General features: G+C 43.6%; 1 protein-coding gene across 2 annotated transcripts in view; it reads left to right on the top strand.

Annotated features, from left to right (window-relative positions):
- Positions 1 to 23,377, top strand: part of PPP1R12B (protein phosphatase 1 regulatory subunit 12B) — an 87,160-nt gene extending 63,783 nt beyond the window's left edge. For both annotated transcript variants that reach the window (XM_044288326.1, XM_044288327.1), the window contains exons 5-7: positions 10,588 to 10,638; positions 10,725 to 10,775; positions 21,949 to 23,377. In XM_044288326.1, the coding sequence (XP_044144261.1) occupies positions 10,588 to 10,638; positions 10,725 to 10,775; positions 21,949 to 22,035 (189 nt within the window). In that variant the 3' untranslated portion in view covers positions 22,036 to 23,377. The remainder of the gene's footprint in view (positions 1 to 10,587; positions 10,639 to 10,724; positions 10,776 to 21,948) is intronic.
- The last annotated feature ends 1,427 nt before the right edge of the window (positions 23,378 to 24,804 follow it).

Raw genomic sequence — 24,804 nt, 5'->3', positions numbered from 1 at the left:
CTGTAAAATGCTCAGGTGAGAACCATTCCATAGGGAATCATGGGGTGCTATATAGCACCGGGTGACACATTCGGCTCAGACTTAGTCAGGGCGAGCTGCAGCAGGTGTTAGAGACCCAACAGTCCTTTTAAGGACTATTGTTTTATCTGGCTGCAAAATATATTAGCGCAACGTGCGCTAAATTGCATGCAATTGTTTGGCTCCTAGTGACAGCAGCGACATTACCTGCGCTACATCTCCTGTATAACGTTATCCTCTGGTGATGGCAGTGACATTACCTGCGCCACATCTCCTGTATAACGTTAGCAGCTGGTGACAGCAGCGACATTACCTGCGCTACATCTCCTGTATAACGTTTGCACATTATAAATATCAATGACATTCAGTTTCATTTTTTCGCTGCTGGTGACAGCGACATTACCTGCGCTACATCTCTTGTATAACGTTTGAGCATTCTAAATATCTGTGGCATTCAGTTTAATTTATTTGCGCATACACTTACAAAACCTGCGGTACTGTATGTATGACATACTTGCAAGCATATATAACATTTAATATGCTCAAGGAGAGCAGTTAGGCGACGGAAGTGGCCGTGCTGCTGATGGTGCACGCCAGAATACAAGAAACACACTCATCGATGATACCTAGCTTCATGTCCCAGTTTACAGGGCAGCGCAGGACGCCACTCTCAAAGTCACACCAGTGCAACCAGGTGGTCGGTTGAATTGCAGCAGATAATGCTTCCAGTCGGTTAAGCACCACCCTGTCTTCCACAAAGTCCAGTCTCAGTAGCCAAGAGTCTGGGCAACAGAATCCTCACCCTGATCCTCCTTCCTCCCACCATGGAGAGTCTTGGCAAAAAATTGATCCCACACTCGGAAATTCAGAGGAGCTCTTTTCATCGCCATTCCTTGATTTGGCCCTCTCACCAAGCCCGCTTGAAGAGGGACATGAGGAGATCTTGTTCACTGATTCCCAAACTCTTGAGCATCCACAGTAAGAAAAAGATGACTGTGGGGAACAGCAATTAGTGTTTCGCGAGGTGGATGATGATGATGAGACACAGTTGCCAATAAGTCAACCTCAATTAGCGTCTCAAGAGGTTCATGATGAGGATGAGACACAGTTGTCAATAAGTGAGGTTGTTGTTAGGTCAACAAGTCAGGAGGGTGACCAGAGTGAGGAAGTGGAAGAGGAGGTGGTGGACGATGAAATCACTGACCCAACCCGGGAAGGTGGCAAGCCGAGAGAGGACAACAGTACAGAGGGGGAGCGACCCGCAGCACTGCAACAGGCTGGAAGAGGCAATGGGGTGGCAAAAGGGAGAAGGTGGGCCACACCAAACAGGCCCGCAACTGTTCTCCAGAGCACCCCCTTGCGGCAATCTTCCTTGCCAAGGGGTAGCTATTCCGCAGTCTGGCACTTTTTATAGGAAAGTGCGGACGATAAAAGAATTGTAATTTGCAACCTGTGCCGTACCAAAATAAGCAGGGGCGTGAAGACTAGCAACCTCACCACCACCAGCATGATCCACCACATGGCATCCAAGCACCCTAATAGGTGGGCTGAATGCCTGGGTCCACAATCAGTATCTGCGGGTCAAACCACTGCCTCCTTTTTCCCCTTTGTTATGTGCTGGCCAATCCCCTGTCCAAGACGCAGGCCTGGATGCCTCCTGCCCTGCACTTGGACCTTCGCAAGCACCATCAGCTAGCACATCCACTTCTGTGTCCCAGCGCAGCGTACAGATGTCCATACCCCAGGCCACCCACCCACAGGCCATAGGACTAAATGCGCACCTTTCCAAATTGCTGGCACTTGAAATGTTGCCATTTAGGCTTGTGGGCACTGAAGCTTTCCGCAGCCTGATGGCGGCGGTCCCTCGTTACTCAGTCCCCAGCCGCCACTATTTTCCCCGCCTTACACCAGCATGTGTCCCGTAACATCACCCGTGCCCTGACCAACGCAGTTATTGGGAAGGTCCACTTAACGACTGACACATGGACAAGTGCTTTTGGCCAGGGATGCTACATTTCCCTGGGTGAACTTTGTGGAGGCCGGGAGCGACTCGTACCCTGGGATGGCACAGGTGCTACCAACGCCAAGGATTGCAGGCCCTACTTCCATCAGGATTTCTGCAACCAGCTACATTAGTGGCTTTGACCCTCCCTTCTCCTCCACTTCTACCTCTGAATTCTCATCTTGCAGCACCAGTCAGCTATCAGTTAGTAGCTGGAAGCAGTGTAGCACTGCAGTGGGGAAGCGGCAACAGGTTGTGCTGAAACTAATTCTTCTTAGGTGACAAACAGCACACCGCCGCAGAGCTGTAGCAGGGTATAAGGGACCAGACTGAGCTGTGGCTCTCGCCACTCAACCTACAACCAGGCATGGTTGTGTTTGATAATGGCCGTAACTTGGTGGCGGCTTTGGAGCTCAGCAAGCTCACACATACCATGCTTAGCCCACGTGTTCTACTTAGTGATTCAGCGGTTTCTCAAAACCTACCCCAATTTGCCTGCGCTACTGGTGAAGGTGCACCATGTGTGTGCCAATTTCCAAAAGTCATCTACAGCTGCTACCAGTCTGGCAATGCTGCAGCAGTGCTTGCAATTGCCATCTCACCGACTGTTGTGCGACATGAGCACGCACTGGAACTCCACGTTCCACATTTTGGCCAGGCTTTGTGAGCAGTAGAGGGCAGTAGTGGAATGCCAGCTGCAACTTTGAGGAATCAACACAGATGGTGAACGGCAATGCCGCTATTACCACGTAGCCATCCCACTTCTGTGTCTACTGAGAAGCGCTTGTTGCTCACAATGAAGATGGACACTTTGCATGTGGAAGAGGTGGAAATGGGGGAAGACGGTACACAGGGTGATAGACAGACCACCCTCAGTTCGTCTTCTCCGCGCAAATTGGTGATGACTCTCAATCTCCTCATCCTCTTCCTCCTCTGTGGCCCATCCACGCTAAACAGATGGAATAAACCTGCTATGGGTACTACCCTCTGTAGCGGGGCAACTGTCTACAGCTCCTCCTCATCATCATGAATATAACTAAGGGGTATCAGGGATGGGTACATTATTATACAGGGCATGGGCAGGGTAATATAACTCAGCTCAGGACTAGGCCTATCAGACATTATAGTTATAATGACACCCACAGCAGCCTCCATTCTAAATAATGTCCATAGTGATCCTAGTGACAGTGGCCCCCATTTGTATGTCTCCCAGAGTGGCCCCCGCCCCCATTGTAATTAAGGCCCCCCCCCCCACCCACAGACCGTCCACAGTGTCACTGTCCTCAATGTAAAAAAAAATTTGTTTAATTTAACCACATTGCACCCGAGTCGACCAATTGTCCCGGATCTTCACAGCAGGCTTCTTTTTAGCAATCAGTACTGCTCAGGGGCTCAGGGCTGGTGGTAACAGGCAGGCAGTGCGGCGCTCACTCACTCACTGTACGTCACGCGCCTGTGTCGCCTAGTGGGAGGAGCAGGTGCGTGACGTCAGTAAGTGCCGCCCGCACCGCACGTTCCGGAGCTGAGTGACTGGACTCGGTACGTATGGACAGAGGACTTGGCACTCGGGCGCAGGTAGCCGGGCAGGCGAGATCTCAGAGGGAGGGAGCCAGGGGGGCGCATGGCACGAGAGTAATAACAGGCAGAGAAACAACAAGAGGGCGCCCCGCTTCTGACAGCGCCCCAGGCGGCCGCCCGGCCTGCCCGCCCCTAGAAACGGCCCTGACTTAGTGCATAGGCTTTATGAGTGTAGGAGTCCCACTACCTGAACAATTGTACCACAATGTGAATGAGTCCCTCCTTTATGTGATATACAGGTTGTATCGGAGTCCCTCTTCCTTGTAATTTTTGGCAGCACTTGCACTTTATATACAAGTAAATATACATGAAAGAATGTTTCCTAACAATTTTTCCTCTAAAATCAATTTGATCTTCGGTTTGGTGCATATAATTGTCAGTCTGTAAAAATGGCGTACAACTCGGACAACATCGTTCCCAGCAGCGAACTGGTAGTCGAAGATGCATCCAGACATCTTCCCCATGCTGTTCCCGAACCATTTCAGTGGTGTTTCCATCAATTTATGACCTTTTCCTATGAACCTAACACACTCCCCTCTTCAGAGCAGGGGGTGCCTGGTTTAATGCTCGGGTTTTCCCATTGACTTCCATTCTGCTCAGGTGCTCTGTACAGCACCCAAGCATCCTAAAGTGTTCTTTGGTGCTCGATCAACACTACTCTCAGGCCCTCAGTCAAAACCCACGCAGAAGCAAATAAAACATTTCTTTCTCACCATTTGGCCTGGGCTGAAATAATGAAGACAATAAAAACACAGTGGGGGAGATTTATCAAAACTTGTGTGAAGGAAAGCTGGCCTAGTTGCCCATAGCAACCAATCAAATTCTACCTTTCATTTTACAAAGGCGCTCTAAAAATTTAAGGTAAAATCTAATGGGTAGTTAAAGAGTTTCTGCAGTTTGTTTAACCCCTTAACCCCTTAAGGACACATGACGTATCGGTACGGCATGTTTCCCGAGTCCTTAAGGACACATGACGTACCGGTACGTCATGTGTTGTTCCGATCACTGCCGTGCGGCCGGCTGTGATCGGAACAAGGTGCCTGCTCAAATCATTGAGCAGGCACCTCGGCTAAATGCGCGGGGGGGTCCCGTGACCCCCCCATGTCCGCGATTGCAACAAACCGCAGGTCAATTCAGACCTGCGGTTTGTTGCGCTTTCTGCAGTTTCTGATCGCTGCGGTCCCTGACCGCGGCGATCAGAAACTTTAGTGTGGCGAAAATATATATTTGTCACCCCCCCTGCACCTCTGAATGATTTTATCCCGGTGGGAGGTGCAGGGGGGGTGTTGCGGGCGGTGGGGGCGGTGCGGGAGGCGGGATCGCGATCCCGCGCCCGCCTCCTATTGCGTAATCGTTGGTGTACAGTGGGTATACCAGGGTGCCAGCACATTGCTGGCACCCTGGTATAAACGGCTGACATCGGTGATGCGATGTCAGCCGTTTAACCCTTTCCATACAGCGGTCCGTACGGACCGCTGTATGGAAAAAGTTAACAGTAAGAGGGAGCTCCCTCCCTCTCCGATCGGGGGGCTGCAGTGCCTTTGCAGCCCCCCGATGGAGAGGGAGAGAGCCCCCAGACAGCCCCCCCAGAGCCCCGTCCTTACCCTTCCCCGTCTGCGCAGTTCTGACCATAACTGAGCAGACGGGGAAGGTTCCCATGGCAACAGGACGCCTCTCAGGCGTCCTGCTGTCCATGGTGCTGAACAGATCTGTGCTGAAAGCATAGATCTGTTCAGTGTAAGTAAAATATAGTACAGTGCAATATATATTGTACTGTACTGTATTATACAGACATCAGACCCACTGGATCTTCAAGAACCAAGTGGGTCTGGGTCAAAAAAAAAGTGAAAAAAAGGTAAAAATCAAAAAACACATTTATCACTGATTAAAAATTAAAAAAATAAAATTCCCTACACATGTTTGGTATCGCCGCGTCCGTAACGACCTGATCTATAAAACGGTCATGTTACTTTACCCGAACGGTGAACGCCATAAAAATAAAAAATAAAAAACTATGATGAAATTGAAATTTTGTCCACCTTACTTCCCAAAAAAAGGTAATAAAAGTGATCAAAAAAGTCGCATGTACGCCAAAATTGTAACAATCAAACCGTCATCTCATCCCGCAAAAAATGAGACCCTACTTAAGATAATCGCCCAAAAACTGAAAAAACTATGGCTCTTAGACTATGGAAACACTAAAACATCATTTTTTTTGTTTCAAAAATGAAATCATTGTGTAAAACTTACATAAATAAAAAAAAAGTATACATATTAGGTATCGCCGCGTCCGTATCGACCGGCTCTATAAAAATATCACATGACCTAACCCCTCAGGTGACCACCGTAAAAAAATAAAAATAAAAACGGTGTAAAAAAAGCCATTTTTTGTCATCTTACTTCACAAAAAGTGTAATAGCAAGCGATCAAAAAGTCATATGCACCCCAAAATAGTGCCAATCAAACCGTCATCTCATCCCGCAAAAAATGAGACCCTACTTAAGATAATCACCCAAAAACTGAAAAAACAATGGCTCTTAGACTATGGAGACACTAAAACATTTTTTTTGTTTTAAAAATGAAATCATTGTGTAAAACGTACATAAATAAAAAAAATTGTATACATATTAGGTATCGCCGCGTCCGTGACAACCTGCTCTATAAAATTACCACATGATCTAACCTGTCAGATGAATGTTGTAAATAAAAAAATAAAAAACGCTGCCAAAAAAGCTATTTCTTGTTACCTTGCCGCACAAAAAGTGTAATATAGAGCAACCAAAAATCATATGTACCCTAAACTAGTACCAACAAAACTGCCACCCTATCCCGTAGTTTCTAAAATGGGGTCACTTTTTTGGAGTTTCTACTCTAGGGGTGCATCAGGGGGGCTTCAAATGGGACATGGTGTAAAAAAAAACAGTCCAGCAAAACCTGCCTTCCAAAAACCGTATGGCATTCCTTTCCTTCTGCGCCCTGCCGTGTGCCCGTACAGCGGTTTACGACCACATATGGGGTGTTTCTGTAAACTACAGAATCAGGGCCATAAATAATGAGTTTTGTTTGGCTGTTAACCCTTGCTTTGTAACTGGAAAAAAAAAATTAAAATGGAAAATCTGCCAAAAAAGTGAAATTTTGAAATTGTATCTCTATTTTCCATTAAATCTTGTGCAACACCTAAAGGGTTAACAAAGTTTGTAAAATCCGTTTTGAATACCTTGATGGGTGTAGTTTCTTAGATGGGGTCACTTTTATGGAGTTTATAATCTGGGGGTGCATCAGGGGGGCTTCAAATGGGACTTGGTGTCAAAAAACCGGTCCATAAAAATCAGCCCTCCAAAAAACAAACGGCGCACCTTTCCCTCTACGCCCCGCTGTGTGGCCGTACAGTAGTTTACGGCCACATATGGGGTGTTTCTGTAAACAGCAGAGTCAGGGCAATAAAGATACAGTCTTGTTTGGCTGTTAACCCTTGCTTTGTTAGTGGAAAAAATGGGTTAAAATGGAAAATTAGGCAAAAAAATGAAATTCTCAAATTTCCTCCCCATTTGCCAATAACTCTTGTGCAACACCTAAAGGGTTAACAACGTATTCAAAATCAGTTTTGAATACCTTGAGGGGTGTAGTTTCTTAGATGGGGTCCTTTTTGGGTGGTTTCTATTATGTAAGCCTCGCAAAGTGACTTGAGACCTGAACTGGTCCCTAAAAATTGAGTTTTTGTAAATTTCTGAAAAATTTCAAGATTTGCTTCTAAACTTCTAAGCCTTGTAACATCCCCAAAAAATAAAATATCATTCCCAAAATAATTCAAACATGAAGTAGACATATGGGGAATGTAAAGTCATCCAAATTTTTGGGGGTATTACTATGTATTACAGAAGTAGAGAAACTGGAACTTTGAAATTTGCTAATTTTTCCAAATTTTTGTTAAATTTGGTATTTTTTGGTGCAAAAAAAATAATTTTTTTGACTTCATTTTACCAGTGTCATGAAGTACAATATGTGACGAAAAAACAATCTCAGAATGGCCTGGATAAGTCAAAGCGTTTTAAAGTTATCAGCACTTAAAGTGACTCTGGTCAGATTTGCAAAAAATGGCCTGGTCCTTAAGGTGAAATAGGGCTGTGTCCTTAAGGGGTTAAGGACCAATGACGTACCGATACGGCATGGTTCCTGAGTCCTTAAGGACCCATGACGTACCGGTACGTCACGTGTATTACCGATTACAGCCGCCCGGTGATCGGAACCCGGTGCCTGCTCAAATCATTTAATCACACGCACCCGAAAACAGTGCCAATAAAACCGTCATCTCATCCCGCAAAAATCATACCCTGCCCAAGGTAATCGCCCAAAAACTGAAATAATTATAGTTCTTAGACTATGGAAACACTAAAACATGATTTTTTTTGCTTAAAAAAAGAAATCATTGTGTAAGACTTACATAAATAAAAAAAAAGTATACATATTAGGTATCGCCGCATCCGTGACAACCTGGTCTACAAAAATATCACATGATCTAATCTGTCAGATGAACAGCTATTTCTTGTTATCTTGCCTCGCAAAAAGTGTAATATAGAGCAACCAAAAATAATATGTACCCTAAACTAGTACTAACAATACTGCCACCCTATCTCGTAGTTTCTAAAATGGGGCCACTTTTTTGGAGTTTCTACTCTAGGGGTCCATCAGTGGGGCTTCCAATGGGACAAATGGTCCAGCAAAATCTGCCTTTCAAAAACCATATGGCATTTCTTTCCTTCTGCGCCCTGCCGTGTGCCTGTACAGCTGTTTACGGCCATAAATATTGAGTTTTGTTTGGCTGTTAACCCTTGCTTTGTTACTGGGAAAAATGGATTAAAATTGAAAATTTTCCAAAAAATAGAAGTTCTGAAATTTCATCTCCATTGCCAATAACTCTTGTGGAACACCAAAAGGGTTAACAATGTTTGTAAAATCAGTTTTGAATACCTTGAGGAGTGTAGTTTCTTAGATGGGGTCACTTTTATGGAGTTTCTACTCTAGGGTTGCATCAGGGGGGCTTCAAATGGGACAAAAAAACAGTCCAGCAAAATCTGCCTTCCAAAAAACGTATGGCATTCCTTTCCTTCCGAGCCTTGCCGTGTGACCGTACAGTAGTTTACGACCACATATGGTGTGTTTCTGTAAACTACAGAATCAGGGCCATAAATATTACGTTTTGTTTGGCTGTTAACAAAGTAAAAAAAAATATTAAAATGGAAAATCTGCCCAAAAAGTGAAATTTTGAAATTGTATCTCTATTTTCCATTAATTCTTGTTAAACACCTAAAGGGTTAACAACGTTTGTAAAATCAGTTTTGAATACCTTGAGGGGTGTAGTTTCTTATATGTGGTCACTTTAATGGAGTTTCTACTCTAGGGGTGCATCAGGGGGGCTTCAAATGGGACATGGTGTCAAAAAAAACAGTCCAGCAAAACCTGCCTTCCAAAAATCGTATGGCATTCCTTTCCTTCTGCACCCTGCCGTGTGCCCGTACAGCGGTTTACGACCACATATGGGGTGTTTCTGTAAACTACAGAATCAGGGCCATAACTATTGAGTTTGGTTTGGCTGTTAATCCTTGCTTTGTAACTGGAAAAAAATTATTAAAATGGAAAAAAAATTGAAATTGTATCTCTATTTTCCATTAATTCTTGTGGAACACCTAAAGGGTTAACAAAGTGTGTAAAATCAGTTTTGAATACCTTGAGGGGTGTAGTTTATAGAATGGAGTCATTTTGTGGGTTGTTTCTATTATGTAAGCCTCACAAAGTGACTTCAGACCTGAACTGGTCCCTAAAAAATGGGTTTTTGAAAATTTCTGAAAAAATTCAAGATTTGCTTCTAAACTTCTAAGCCTTGTAACATCCCCAAAAAATAAAATATCATTCCCAAAATGATCCAAACATGAAGTAGACATATGGGGAATGTAAAGTAATAACTATTTTTGGAGGTATTACTATGTATTATAGAAGAATTGAAACTTGGAAATTTGCTAATTTTTTCAAAGTTTTGGTAAATTTGGAATTTTTTTATAAATAAAAATGATTTTTTTTATTTTTACTTCATTTTACCAGTGTCATGAAGTACAATATGTAACGATAAAACTATCTCAGAATAGCCTGGATAAGTCAAAGCGTTTTAAAGTTATCAGCACTTAAAGTGACACTGGTCAGATTTGCAAAAAATGCCAAAGTCTTTAAAGTGAAATAGGGCTGAGTCCTTAAGGGGTTAAACTGATGATCTATCCTCTGTATAAATCATCAGCATCTGATCGGCGGGGGTCCGACACCCGGGTCCCCCGCCAATCAGCTGTTTGAAAAGTCAGCGGCACTCCAGGAGCGCTGCGGCCTTCTCACTGTTTACCGCTGACCCAGTGACGTCACGACTAGTATCAACTTGAATCGGCTAAGCTCAGCTCAATTGAATGGAGCTTAGCCCCGCTCAGACAAGTTGATACTAGTCGTGATGTCACTGGGCCAGCGGTAAATAGTGAGACGGCTTCTGGAGCGCCACTGCCTTCTCAAACAGCTGATCAGCGGGGGTCCTGGGTGTCGGACCCCTGCCGATCAGATGCTGATGATCTATCCAGAGGATAGCTCATCAGTTTAAACAAACTGCAGAATCCCTTTAAGGGCAATTAAGCGAGCTTTACTTCACACCAGTTTTGATAACTCTCCCTTAGTGTGTGTTTGGGTTAGGGTTAGGGGGTTTAATTATCCTGTCACATTCATTATTTTACCTGTCTGTTGTAAAGTGGTACTAGGTGGGAGACATAGATAAGGATGTAACCTTTTTGTGCTTACAAATACTAAGTAGGAAATATAAATTGAAAAAAATGCAACATTGCACTAGTGGAATACCCAAAACTGTGTGGATTAGTGAACTACTTCGAGAAAATCGACAAAAGATGGAAAATCGTGTTAATAAATGTTGATTACTAAATAGTTTATACACTTTTTTCCCCTAGAAACAAGATATCTCATCAAGTCAGGTTGGGCTATTGGAGGCTGAAAAAAGAGTAAGTAGTTGTTATTTGTCTTGGAACACACCATTTATAGGTTCAGTGTAAACCATGTAAAAATCTAACACTATTTGTTATTGCAGGAGAAGAGAGTTTTAGAGCGTAGAATGTCTGAAATGGAAGATGACCTGAAGGTAAACTTGTATTAATGTAAAGATATATACGGCTATTTAACGGCAATTAATGTCACTGTAAAACACTAATACGGGTCATTGATACAACATATCCTGTGTTTCTCATGTATGATGCTCTCCGTTCTTTAATAGATACGTGCACCCTTGAGGGCATTTTTTTATTACTGCAGTGTACTCATTTTAAGTTAAAGTCATTTTTCAATTGGTCTTTATTAAAAAATTTGAACCCCTGTCTCTGTGCAGCCTTGAGTTTCTCTAGCAGCAAGCTCTGAATTTTCACTCTGTTCTGTCAGGCAGCTTAGCTGATGGCTCTTTATCTCTGATCCCTGACCTCATAAACACTCATTATCTTGCTGATAAGAATGTGGCTTAAATGAGTCTTTATGTCCTTTTAGTAATTTAGAGTTAAAGAGAACCTGTCATCAGCTTTATGCTGATCTCACTGAGGGCAGCATAAAATATGGACAAAAATGCTGATTTCAGGGGTAAAGTAAGTGGTTGCTGAGAACCAGCATCATGATCATTGCAGCACAGGCCTTGAAAAAAGTCAAATCTACTTGAGAAGAGTCATGGTTATTCATAATCTCCTGCACTATCACCCATCTGCTGATGATTGGCAGTTCTCTCCTAGAGAGAAAGGGAGAAAACTAGGAAGTCATCAGCAGGTGGGCAGGGAGAGCAGGAATTTATGAATAACCATGACTCTTTTCAGTTGGCCGTGACTCTTTTCCAGGCCCAGTCTGCAATGATTGTGATGTTGATCACTTACTTTTAAATTTTAAATTACAGACCGCTGAAATCAACTCTCCTGTCTCCACTTTATGCTGCCGTTAGTATGGGCAGCATAAAGTTGATGAGAGGTTCCCTTTAAGGTTTATTAGATGACCAAAGTGAAAGTAGAGTTCACACAGCTAGAAAAATAGTTAACCCTTTGTGACAGACCTCCTCAATATTTTTAATAAAGACCAATTAAAAAAATATTTTTAGCCCAAAATTAGTAAAATGCAATCATAAAAAATGCCCCAGAAGGTGTACATAGCAGGAATCAAAGGTGACAGTAAACTCGGTACATCTGTGTCATCTCAGACTCTTATCATTGCAGCACTGTTGTAGTCTATTTGTCCAGCGCTTAATAACTAACCAGGGAAGTGTTGTATATATAAGGAGACATGGGCTAGGGCAGGGAAACCAGAGGCAGGCTTCTGAGAAGCCTGCCTCTGTATATTTAGCAAATAGTCTTCAGCATTCAGTAGTAGAACGCTGAAGACATATGCTCCCTAGCAATGCTCAGTAAGAGGGATGCTTAGGGACACTTTACAGGCAGTTTTCTAATAAAAGTAAATATAGTTCCCCTAATAGTTACAAAACACTTCACATGGCGGCCCTACATACTATAAAAAATAATGAGACAAGAGTTGCATTTTAGAAACCAGGCCTAATTGGAGGTTTAAAAGATCGCACCCCACAGATCAGCTGTTTCAGAGTAGCTCTGGCGCCAGAATCATACAGCTCTGTACATCGTGTAGTGGATGGAACTGATAACTTCAGTGGTTCTCTCATGAAGGTTCTGGAGCAACTCTGAAACAGCTGGTTGTTGGACCCCTGCAAATCAAATATCGATGGGCTATACTGAGGATAGGCCATATAGTTACATAGTTGATACGGTTGAAAAAAAATACATAGGTCCATCAAGTTCAACCAAGGGATAGGTGGGGACGCGAATCACACAAGCTAAACTTAGATTTATACACGTTTTCATAAGCATTAATGTTGTTTACTTTTAAGAAATCATCTAAACCCTTTTTAAAACTGTCCACTTTTCCTGCTGTGACCACATCCTGAGGAAGTCTATTCCACAGATTCACAGTTCTTACAGTAAAGAAGCTTTGATGCTTCTGGAAACTGAACTTTTTCCCTCTCCAGTCGGAGGCAATGCCCTCTTGTCTTTTGAGGGCATTTTACATGGGACAGTTTTTCACTGTATTTTTTGTATGGCCCATTTATATATTTGTATAGGTTAATCACGTCCCCCCTTAGACGTCTCTTCTCAAGACTAAATTTAATTATTTTAATCTTTCTTCATAACTAAGACCCTCCATGCCCCTTATCAGTCTAGTTGCTCTCCTCTGTACCTTTTTCAGCTGCAGTGCGTCCTTTCTATGGACTGGTGCCCAGAACCGAACTGCATATTCCAGATGAGGCCGCACCAACGTTTGTAAAGCGTAACTTTACGTTTATCCACATTGAGCCTCATTTGCTAAGTTGATGCCCAATAGAGTGTTCAAGTCAGCTTGTAGTTTATGAACATCTTCCATAGACTGTACAGTACTACATAGCTTGGTGTCATCTGCAAAAATAGATATGGTGCTATTAATCCCATCCTCAATATCATTAATAAATAACTTAAATAATGAAGGACCCAGCACTAAACCTTGGGGTACACCACATTGACCACAACTCTCTGGACACGGTCCTTCAGTCAGTTTTCAATCCAATGACAAACTATACTTTTCAAGCCTATAGACCTTACTTTACCTATTAAACGTCTATGAGGGACAGTATCAAAAGCCTTTGCAAAATCCAGGAACACTACATCCACAGCTGCCCCTCTGTCCAGGCTACTACTCACCTCCTCATAAAAACAAATCAGGTTAGTCTGACAACTTCTGTCCTTGGAAAACCCATGTTGGTTATCGCTTATTATTTACACATACTCCTGTATATAGTCCCTTAAGAGTCTTTCAAACATTTTTCCCACAATTCTTCCCACAACAGAAGTTAAACTAACTGGTCTATAATTGCCTGTGAAGATCCTTTTTTGAATATGGACACCACATTTGCCTTCCGCCAATCACTTGGCACTGTACAAGAGAATTTTTAAAAATGATAAACATGGGCACAGCAATGACTGAACTGAGCTCTTTAAGCACTCTTGGGTGCGCACTTCTCCTTTGAGTGGTTTCCTTCCTCTGTCTGGTGTTGGAAGGGTTAACTCCCTTCCTAGTGTTTTGTGAACACTGGGTTTATGTGTGTGGCTACTTGGGCTATTTAGCCTCTGCTGGATGCCTGAAGCTCAGTGTTCCTCCAGCCTTGGTGTATGCTGGTGGTTCACTGTTCCTGGCTTTTACCATCTGTCCAGTAAGGGCCACCCTTTTGGTAATTGATGTTATTATGGTGCCTCTTTCCCTTCTTATCTTATGGTTTGCATGGGTTATGTTCAGGGTGTTGTATGTCTTATGTTGTGTTACATGGCTAGTGATGTTTGTTGTCCAGCATGTTTGCTAGACATTGCCCTACCTCATGTTTATTGCAGCTATGGGTGTCCTGGGTTCCTGTGTGGTTGTGGTTTGTGCTCAATGTTGGTGTGGACAGAAGCACTTGTGCATGGGTTCCAGTCAGTGTGTCTGTGGCAGGTAAGTAAGTGTGTTATGGGTTTCGCTTACCTGCCAACTCCATATGCTGTATGTGTTCCCCTCTCCTTAAAGCCTGGCCTCAGATAGGGACTCCTGTTCCACCATGACTGGGATGAACAGGTTGTCTCTTCCCGGCTCCTTGGTGAGGGATTACCAGGCCGACTTAGGGTCTCTAGGAATCCAGAGTATGAGCCGTCCTACCCTCAGGGTCTGCTCATACGGTGAGGAGTCAGGAAGAGGAGTAGGGACGCTGTAGTAGGTGACCTGCTCCCTTATTACGCCTTTTGGCCAGGCTGATACCCATTATACCCTTTGACACCGCACGGTGGGGGGTTTCCCCCACTCCCCACCGTGACAACCAGCACCACAGATAGCAGCTCCTTTCTCTTCTTTTGTATATACAGAGCTAAAAACCCATTTAGTAACTCTGCCTTTTCCTTATCTTCAGTGACTACCCCCCCTTTACCATTATTTAGGGGACCTACCTGCTCGGACCTTGGATTTTTAGCATTTATATATTAAAATATTTTTTTGGGGCTTGTTTTGCTTTCTTTTGCCACCTGCTGTTCCTTTTGTATTTTTGCTAATTTTATCTCCTTTTTAAAGATTTTTTTAAGGCCTTTGTAATCATCCAATGCTACAGCTGACCCTTCAGATTTGTATCTTTAAATGCCCTTTTTGTCTTTATTGCCCTTTTTACAGTAGCTGTAAGCCATGGGGGGTTTAATTTTAGCAGTTTATACACTGCCTGTCGAAAAAAAAAGTTGCCACCTGGATTTAACTAAGCAAATAGTTATGAGCCTCATATTGGATAATTACTGTATGGGTGATTATCTTTCAGCTGGCAATAAGTTATTTAACCCCAACTGGTGCAATGAGTTGGTTTTCATTTCTTAAACAACCATGTCGAAAGACATCTCGTGGTCGTGGAAAAGAAGTTAGTCTGTTTGAGAAGGGTCAAATAATTGGCATGCATCAAGCAGAGAAAACATCTAAGGAGATTGCAGAAACTACTAACATTGGGTTAAGAACTGTCTAATGCATTATTAAAAACTGGAAGAATAGTGGGGACCCATTGTATTCGAGGAAATAAATCCTGAATGATCATGATCGGTGATCACTTAAACGTTTAATGAAATCAAATCGAAGAAAAACAACAGTATAACTCAGGGCTATGTTTAATAGTAAAAGTAAGAGCATTTACAAACGCACAATGCAAAGGGAACTTAAGAGATTGGGACTGAACAGCTGTGTAGCCGTAAGAAAACCACTAATCAGTGAGGCAAACCAGAAAAAAAGGCTTCATTTTGCTAGGGAGCATAAAGATTGGACTCTGGAACAATGGAAGGAGGTCAAGTGGTCTGATGAGTCCAGATTGACCCTGTTCCAGAGTGATGGGAGCATCAGGGTAAGAAGAGAGGCAGATGAAGTGATGCACTGATCATGCCTAGTACCTACTGTACAAGCCTGTGGGGGCAGCGCTATGATCTGGGGTCGCTGCAGTTGGTCAGGTCTAGGTTCAGCAACAGTATCTGTGCTCCAAGAATGAGGTCAGCTGACTACCTGAACATACTGAATGACCAGGTTATTCCATCAATGAATTTTTTTCTTCCCTGATGGCACAGGCATATTCCAAGATAACAATGCCAGGATTCATTGGGCTCAAATTGTGAAAGAGTGGTTCAGGGAGCATGAGACATCATTTTCACACATGGATTAGCCACCACAGAGTCCAGACCTTAACCCCATTGAGAATCTTTGGGATGTGCTGGAGAAGGCTTTGCACAGCAGTCAGACTCTACCATCATCAATGCAAGATCTTGGTGAAAAATTTATGCAACACTGGATGGAAATAAATCTTGTAACACTTCACTGATGTCCTCCTCAACTGTCTCTGGGTCAGGAGCCTGACCGCTCGCAACACAAGCTCCTGCTCCACTCTACTCATCACTACTTGCCCGCCTAGCAGAGGAGGCGGCAGATGTCTCCTCCAGATCTTGGCTGGGCAGTAGCTGCTGACTGTCCTCTAGCAGCTTGTCCTCGCTGTATAGTGGAGCTGAGCCCACAGCATACAATACTTCTGTGGCTGAGGGAACAGCAAAGGACAGAGGCAGGTTGAGGACAGGTGAGGGCACAGGGCCTGCTCCCGGGCCATGCCAACTAAGGGTTGTGTTTGACTAACCCACCGACTGTTGGCTGGGGGTGTCTGATGTCACTTCGGATGACGTGGATGACGAGTTAACCATCAAGAACCGCTAGGTTGCTGGTCAAGACGCGACCGCTAGATGACACCGGGAGCTCAGGCCTCTCGCTGAGACTTCTGTTGCCATGCCCCCTTACTCTGCTATGACCTCTGCTTGAGCCCAAAACATTCAGGCTTCTGCCACTCCTCTGTGCATGGCCTGGCACTTCTCTGCCTGACATACTTGTAGCTGAACTACACAAATTAAATGGACATTAAAACACCCCTAAAGCAACAAATATATTTTTCTTAGTCCACTAAACGCTTTCACCACAATTAACTGCAGAAATGCACGGAGTATATATTTTTCTAGTAGTACTGAAATACCCCCATATACACTTTCACCAGAAATAACTGCAACAGTGCAGTGCGTATATATTAATCTTTTTTGACTGTAATACGCCCCTATACGCTTTAAACAGAAATAACTGCAGAAGTAAAATGCGTATATATTTTTCTTGTTGGACTGAAATATGCCCCTATATGCTTTCTCCAGAAATAACTGCAACAGGGCAGTGCGTATATGTTTTTCTTATTTTACTGAAATACACCCCTATACACTTTCACCAGAAATAACTGCCACAGTGCAGTGTGTATATATTTTTCTTTTTTTTACTGAAATACACCCCTATACGCTTTCACCAGAAATAACTGCAACACTGCAGTGCGTATTGTAGGGATTTGCTCTGGTAGGCAGGGTAAGCGGACACAGTACAGATGCAAGAACACGGTAGTAAAGCAAAAAGTTCAGTGTTTATTCACACCCAAGGGAAAACATAACACAAACTTTGCAGAGTCCTGGTGTTAATTCACACCACAGGAATTCCTTGTGCTATTTCACACGGCCAAAGTCCACAGAACTCAAAACAAACACACCTGGATATCCACAGCAGGCTTTAGGATGCCTGGCTTCCAGCTGGTGGCTCTCCTGCAGCTCCCAGAGACACAGAGCCTTCGCAGCTCCACTTTCACTTGGAGGAACATACCACACCCAGCTGAGCTGCTGGCTGGGTTTTTAAACCCCAGCCCAAAACCTGGCCTGGACGTGGGGAACAGCTACCCACCCTGCTCTTTGGCTGCTCCCAATAAGAACCGGCCCGGATCGGCTTTTCAGCCACACTAAGAAAAACTGTCAGCAAGCATTAGCTGCGGCTGACACATAAAATAACCGGTTCTTATCTCACCAAGGCCAGGAACCTCGGTGGCACTTACCTTCCGTCACTGACGGACCCTTGCGCCTTCCTACAGTATATATCTTTCTTGTTGTACTGAAATATGCTGTGACACAGTGAGAGGTTTGGTCTCGGAAAACAGGTATTTTCCTCCCTGCATGTGCTGCTGGGCTGATTTACAGCCAGGTGATGTCAAATGCCAGACCGGATTTTAAGTGCCGGTCAAGGTTGTGGCGGCACCTGGCTGTCCTTAAATAGGCAGCTGGGCTCAGAAGAGAGGTCTTTGTGTTGGGATCTGGGAGCCTTGTGTCTGGATGAAGGCTTGCTACCTGTTTGGCGTGAAAACAGGTTGGTGCTGCTATGCTCAAGGACTCTGAGGTAAAATTGCTGCATGGTGTGAATTACCACCAACACCGCAAGGTGACGTTTTGCTTGTTTATGACTGCTTGTTTTGTCACTTGCCTGAAGTGTGAATAAAACACTGAACTGTTTGATCCAAAGAACTTGTTGTTGCCCCTTTACTGCGTCCGCTAATCCTGTCTACCAGAGCGAAACCCCACAGCCCCTATACACTTTCAACAGAAAAAACTGCAGAAGTGAACTGAGAATATATTTTTCTTGTTGTACTGAACTATGCCCCTATACGCTTATAAGATATAAGCCACTAAAGGGTTTTCAACATAACACTTGCAGCCCAATAACAAAAATCTGGAATGACAGAGCTGTCTAATGACTATTTGGATCCAGAAATAATCATTCCCTGCACTTGTAAATCACTCTTCTATCAATGTGCCTAGCACCTTCTGCCGTCTCTCCCTGCACTAAGATGCTGTGAAAGGATTCCTCCCTATCCTTTACATGCACTTTAAATCCTTTTTTGATTTTTTTTTTTAAACATAGAGGTTTTTCCAATTGCTGTCCTAGCACCTTCACATGTCTGTCCCTGCACTCTGAACGCTGGGAAATGGCAGAATCTAGCCAGAGTTCCTTGCCCCATGTCCCCAGTCCTCACACTTGTAGCCACCATTTTAGGAAAATTGCTATTCATTACCATGAAGCGAATCAAATTTTTCCTGAAATTCAAATCAAATTCCACTTTGTCGGCTTCAATTCGTTGATCTCTAATTATGACCACTGTACCAGCCTGTGCAGCCTGCTCTATTTGGTTATACAGTTGCGTTTCTATCTCCTCTGTGATGTTAGGGGGTCTATAAATTACACTAAGTATTATTTTTTCAATGTTTAATCCCTTTGAACTTCCACCCATAAGGTTTCCACATCCTCACCATCCTTACCCACAATTGCCTCTTTCACACTTGTCTTCAGATCATTCCCTTGCATACAGGTACACACCATCACCTTTTCTATTGGCCTGGTCTTTCCTAAATAGAGTAAAACCCTCAATATTTACAGCCCAGTCATGCGAAGAGTCCAACCATGTCTCAGCCACACCAACTACATCTATGTGTTCTTCTAGTACCATAGCCTCCAGCTCCCTCATTTTGCTAGCTAGATTTCTGGCATTTGTAAAAATACATTTAAGGGTCCAGTCAAACATCCGTAGAATGGGTCCGCATCTGTTCCGCAATTCTGCGGAATGGGTGCGGACCCATTCATTCTCAATGGGGACGGGAAGGATGCAGACAGCACACATTGTGCTGTCCACATCCACATTTCCAGTCCGCGGCTCTAAAAAAAATAGAACATGTCCTATTCTTGTCCGCAATAGTGGACAAGAATAGGCATTTTATAGGGGTGCCGGCCCGGTGTATCCGCAATACGCTACGGACGTGTGAATGGACCCTTAGATTACTATTACATGTAAAGTCAATATCTTGGATTGTTGGGTTGCCTTGATTAATGTTTGTATGTAACAGGTTCTTGTTACCAGCAGTTCTATTTTTCTTTGGTGTATAGTTCTGCCCAGTCTTTTCCCTACTTTCCTCAATAACCCCAGCCCCCACTAAATCCCCACTGTCCCCTTCTATATCCCACTTTTTATCTACACTATCTACTCTCTTATTAGTATGACCCCCCCCCCCCTCCACCCTCCCCCCAGATCCTAGTTTAAAAGTATTTTCCCCCAGAGCAGTTGCAGCCCACCAATAAGGTGCAGCCTGTCCCTACTGTAAAGCCTGTAACTGACAGAGAAGTCGGCCCACTTCTCCATGAACCCAAACCCTTCCTTCCTTCCTGCACCAGCTTCTGAGCCACTTATTTAACTCCCTAAGCTCCCATTGTCTCTCTGGTGGGTGATGCTTGTGGCACTGGTAGTATTTCTGAAAACACTACCTTGGACCTGGACTTGAGCTTCTCTCCTAGTTCCCTAAAATAATTTTTAAGGACCTTTCATCTCCCCCTGACTTTGTCATTGGTGCCAATGTGTACCATGACCGCTGGGTCTTCCCCAGCCCCACCCAGCAATCTGTCAATCTGATCCGCAATATGCCGAACCCGAGCACCCGGAAGACAACACACTGTTCGGCATTCACGGTCTCGGCGACAGATGACCCTGTCTGTCCTCCTAACAGAGTCCCAGCAATATTAAATTCCAGGAAAATACCTTTAAGAAGCATTTTCTTTTATTTTTTTTCATTGTGTCATCTGAAAAGACATTACTTTTTCCATCGACATAGCTAATACTAGTGTTGAGTGAAGTGAAGCATTCAAAGTCGAATTCAGTCCAAAGTTTAGGAAAACTTTGATTCTAAATAAATCCGAATTTCCTCTTGCTACATGGTAACGAATCAGTCTACCTAAAATGACAACTGCACGTGTTAGAAAGTGAGAGTAAGTGTACAGGAGACAAGCCCGGGAACGTGAGATCACCCATAATGCAGCCAGCCGGGAGCTATCCCCCTGTGATGTTACAGCTAGGCAGCGCCTACAACCATCATCCCGTGCGGTTGCCGCCAATTTCCTGTGAGCTGAGCATAGGGAGAGATATGACAAGAGACTCATGCACTAGGGACAGTGTTACTGCAAACTGTTAACAGAGAGTGTAGGACAATATTGGAATATAGTCAATGGGGGACGGAGCAGTGGCACGGTGAAACAGCGGCAGGACAGATGCAACAGGGGGAACAGCCTGTCGGATCCGTCCTGCCTCTAGTGTGAAAGTACCCTTACAGTCCACTGTTACTTTTAGGCAGATTGGCCTGGGTATACCTAATTTAAAGCGATTTATGACAAATTAACTTGTGACGAATCAATAACTACGATCTTTATTCTGAGGGTCATTATAATTATGGGTATACAAAATGTGTATCTATTTTTTTTTTACGTTTGCACAACACACACTTTTGGGGAGATTTATTAAATCTGGTATAAAGGAAACTGTCTTAGTTGCCCATACCAACAAATTAGATTCGACCTTTCATTTTTCAGAGCTCATTTGGAAAACAAAAGGTGGAATCTGATTGGTCCCTATGGGCAACTAAGCAAATTTCCCTTTACATCACTTTTGATAAATGTCCCCTTTCCTTTTTACTATAGCTATACTGGGCAGTCTCCAGCAGCCTCCTTGATAATGAACGTGGTAGCAGTGTGCTTGTTTAACCTTCCATCGACCATAGCAGGCAGAGGCAGGAGGCTGGCAGCGTAACTCACTACGTTGCGCGCCTGCTCTGCCCACTTTATGAATGAAGCAGGCGGCGCGGTTGCAGTGTGGTGAATGGGGCGATTACACTGCACTGCCGCTACAAGGAAGACATTGTGCAGTACCGTGATCCCGATAGTAGGACCCCCACCAATCTGATATTGATGACCTATTCTGTGGATAGGTCATGTATATTATGCCACTGCAAAACCTCTTTACGGGCTTGTTCACACAACTGTATGTCTTTTTCAGTGTTTTGTGGGCCGTTTCTCCCGGATCCATTTTTAAGTTGTTTTTTTTTCAATAGGTTTCCGGTTCCGTTCCGTTTTTCCGTATGGCATATACAGTATATAGTAATTACATAGAAAAAATTGGGCTGGGCATAACATTTTCAATAGATGGTTCCGCAAAAACGGAACGGATACGGAAGACATATGGAGTACATTCTGTATGTGTTCCTTTTTTGCGGACCTATTGACTTAAATGGAGCCACGGAACGTGATTTGTGGGCAATAATAGGACATGTTCTATCTTTCAACGGAACGGGAAAATGGAAATAAACGGATTGCATATGGAGTACATTCCGTTTTTTTGCGGAACCATTGAAATGAATGGTTCCGTATACGGACCGTATGCGGAACGCAAAAAACGGCCCATATACGGAATGCAAAAAATGTTCGCGTGAACGAGCCCTAAGGTTGTTACAGTAAAAAAATATCATTCATCAACTTCTATGCTTCTCTTCCAGGTACTCACAGACCTTAAATCTGACAATCAGCGTCTGAAGGATGAAAACGGAGCTTTAATCAGAGTAATAAGTAAACTTTCTAAGTAACGCCATGCACTGGAGTGAAGGGGTTGTAACCATTCCTTAATGACTTTTGCACAGCTTTAAACACTACAATGACCATGATGCCAGTCCACAGTTGTCAGACACAAAATATTTGTATGCATATGTTTTTGTGTATATTTTGAGCAAACATGTAATATGTGTGTATGGATTTATGAATAGACTGTTTATATTTTTATGGTCAGCTTTTTAAACTGAAGAAGGCTGCAGGAAAAATGTATTGATTACATTGCTGTCACAGAAAGAACATATAGGCACTGCAAGCAGGGTTACGTATACAGTGAAGGTGCTCACATTATAAGGAAACTGCAGGTCCAATTAATAGTCTTAAATCATTTCTTTTGGAAACATTCTGTAGACACATTTGAGGGCAGTGATGCAACTCCCACCATGCTCTCTTGAAGGCCGATAGCTGTCGACTGTCCGAGCATGCTGGGAGTTGTAGTTTTGCAACAGCTGGAGAGCCGCAGATTGGGCATCCCTGTCCTAAGGTATTCCAGTTTCACATTATTGATGACCTATCCCCAAGATAGGTCATCAATATCTGATCAGTGGGGTCCTGTCTCCAAAAGCTGTAATTACCCTGTAACACTTCTACAATGTAGAAAGCGTGCAGGAAAACACTGAAGGGGTCGCAGCACTAATACATGCGTCACGGGCCCTACAAATAGCTGATCGGCTGGGGTGTTACGATTCAGACCCCCCACCAATTTGATATTCATGACCTAATATCTGGAAAGGTTATCAATATGACGAAACTGAGATACCAGTTTAATGCACTTTTTTTTCACATCCTCGCACTCATTCCCGATAATTGGCCTGTGTTAAAGAACCATCAATCACTTGATCATCATGTGAACGCAGTAGTGATGCGGAAAACAAAATCATCATTTCTGGGAAGAGGATTGTCCTGTGTAAATCAGTTGCTCATCCCCGCACAGAGGAGATGATTGCTGCATGCAAATGCATCTCACACTTCCTCTGGTGAGCAGGCAATTGTCAGGAATAAACTCACTGGAGTTCTCGATAATTGCCTGCTCAGCCCATTTAAAGGGAGTCTGTCTGTTAAAATCAGTGTCTCTGCCCATGTGCGGGTTCGTGCACAAGCCAGAGGAGGAGGAGGATGAACTAGGAGAGGACTCCAAGGGGAGCGGTTATGCCGGCACATCAGAGATGAGCCTGGGTACTTGAGGCCGTAAATACTCCCCTGGGCACTTGCAGGACCTAATCTGCAGGGGTGTAACTACCATAGCGGCAGACCATGTGACTGCTGTGGAGCCCAGGGCAAGAGGGGGCCCATTTGGGATCATCCCCTTTTCTACTGAGGGTGAAGACTTGGTCAGGACTCTAAAAGGAACAACTTTTAGCAGATGAAGCAGTGTAAAAAATGGCCCAAGGAAGATTGAAAGGAGTTTAGACAGAAACCCTTCTGTCCTGTGTGGGGAACCTGGTTTGATCCTTGGTATGGGGCCCTTACTTCTCTATGTACGCCACTGCTAACCTGCGTATCTTTATAAAGTGTTTTTTTCAGCGTGTGGACATGGGACAGATACAAGAGAGGTACTATTTGTATGTTTGGCAAATGTGCTATAAAATGATATGAGCAGTGTAAAATGCTCAAAGTAGGGTACAGACTCCCTTTAAAGAGGCTTACCAATTAACTCTTTTCTATGCATGGACATATTAGGAATCTACAGTTATACAACTTTTTCTTTAAACTATATTAAAATATAAACTGCAAAATGTCATTTAAAGTTGGACATCGGTTTTAACTTTGTTTATTTAAATGAACATATTCACCCACAAAGACTTTGCTTTAACCCTGGGTTCACACCTGAGCGTTGCGCAAACGCGCGTTTTACGCGCGTTTTTATGCGCGTTTTTTGTAATAGTAAACGCGCGTTTGACGCGCGTTTGTGTCATTGACTGCAGTGTCCTATGGCCACAAACGCGCGTCAAAACGCCCCAAAGAAGCTCAAGTACTTGTTTGAGCGTCGGGTGTTTTACAGCGCGTTCGTACGCGCTTTAAAACGCCCAGGTGTGAACCATTCCCATAGGGAAGCATTGGATTTCATGTCTTGAGCGTTTTACAGCGCGTTTGAACGCGCTGTAAAACGCTCAGGTGTGAACCCAGGGTTAATGCCAGAAGATAGTTGATGATTTGTGCCAGAAAATCTAATCTACAAGTACAGTTAAAACAGGCCTAGATTTGTGCCAGAAATGTGCATACTTTTCATGCCTTTACTTAATAAATTTGACATAAAATATGTCTCCTTGGAAACCATGACCACATGCTGTTAAAAAAACAACATCCAATAAAGAGTTATGATGTTTACTACATGTTATGGCGCCACCTGGTGTTTAAAGAGTATAGCAATGTGCATGTTCACCAAATGGGCTGAATGCTGCTTGTAATGCATGTTCAGTCACTATCTGCACAGCCGAATCACTACACAGCAAGCCTCTTGTTCTTTGCAGGGTAGCTAAAAGTATTAGCTTTCTGTCTTGTTTGTCAGACAAGGATCAAATCAAAGCTACTGCAGTATAGCTGAGCTTCAAACAAGGATGGGACACAAAAATATGAAAAGTATATATTTTTTTAATGCTAGATACATGACAAATTACTTTTGGTATAAAAATGATTTATGGGATACTCCCTTTAACCACCTAAACGGTATATGATGTACCTATATCTCATAAGATCCCAGGCCTACTGAGCTGCCTGCAAAACCATGACCTAAAATCTCATAGATT

This window comes from Bufo gargarizans, chromosome 3 (genome assembly GCF_014858855.1).
Source record: "Bufo gargarizans isolate SCDJY-AF-19 chromosome 3, ASM1485885v1, whole genome shotgun sequence".
Taxonomy (NCBI): domain Eukaryota; kingdom Metazoa; phylum Chordata; class Amphibia; order Anura; family Bufonidae; genus Bufo; species Bufo gargarizans.
Note: the sequence above shows the minus strand (reverse complement) of the source record. Positions and strands in the feature narration are given on the sequence as shown.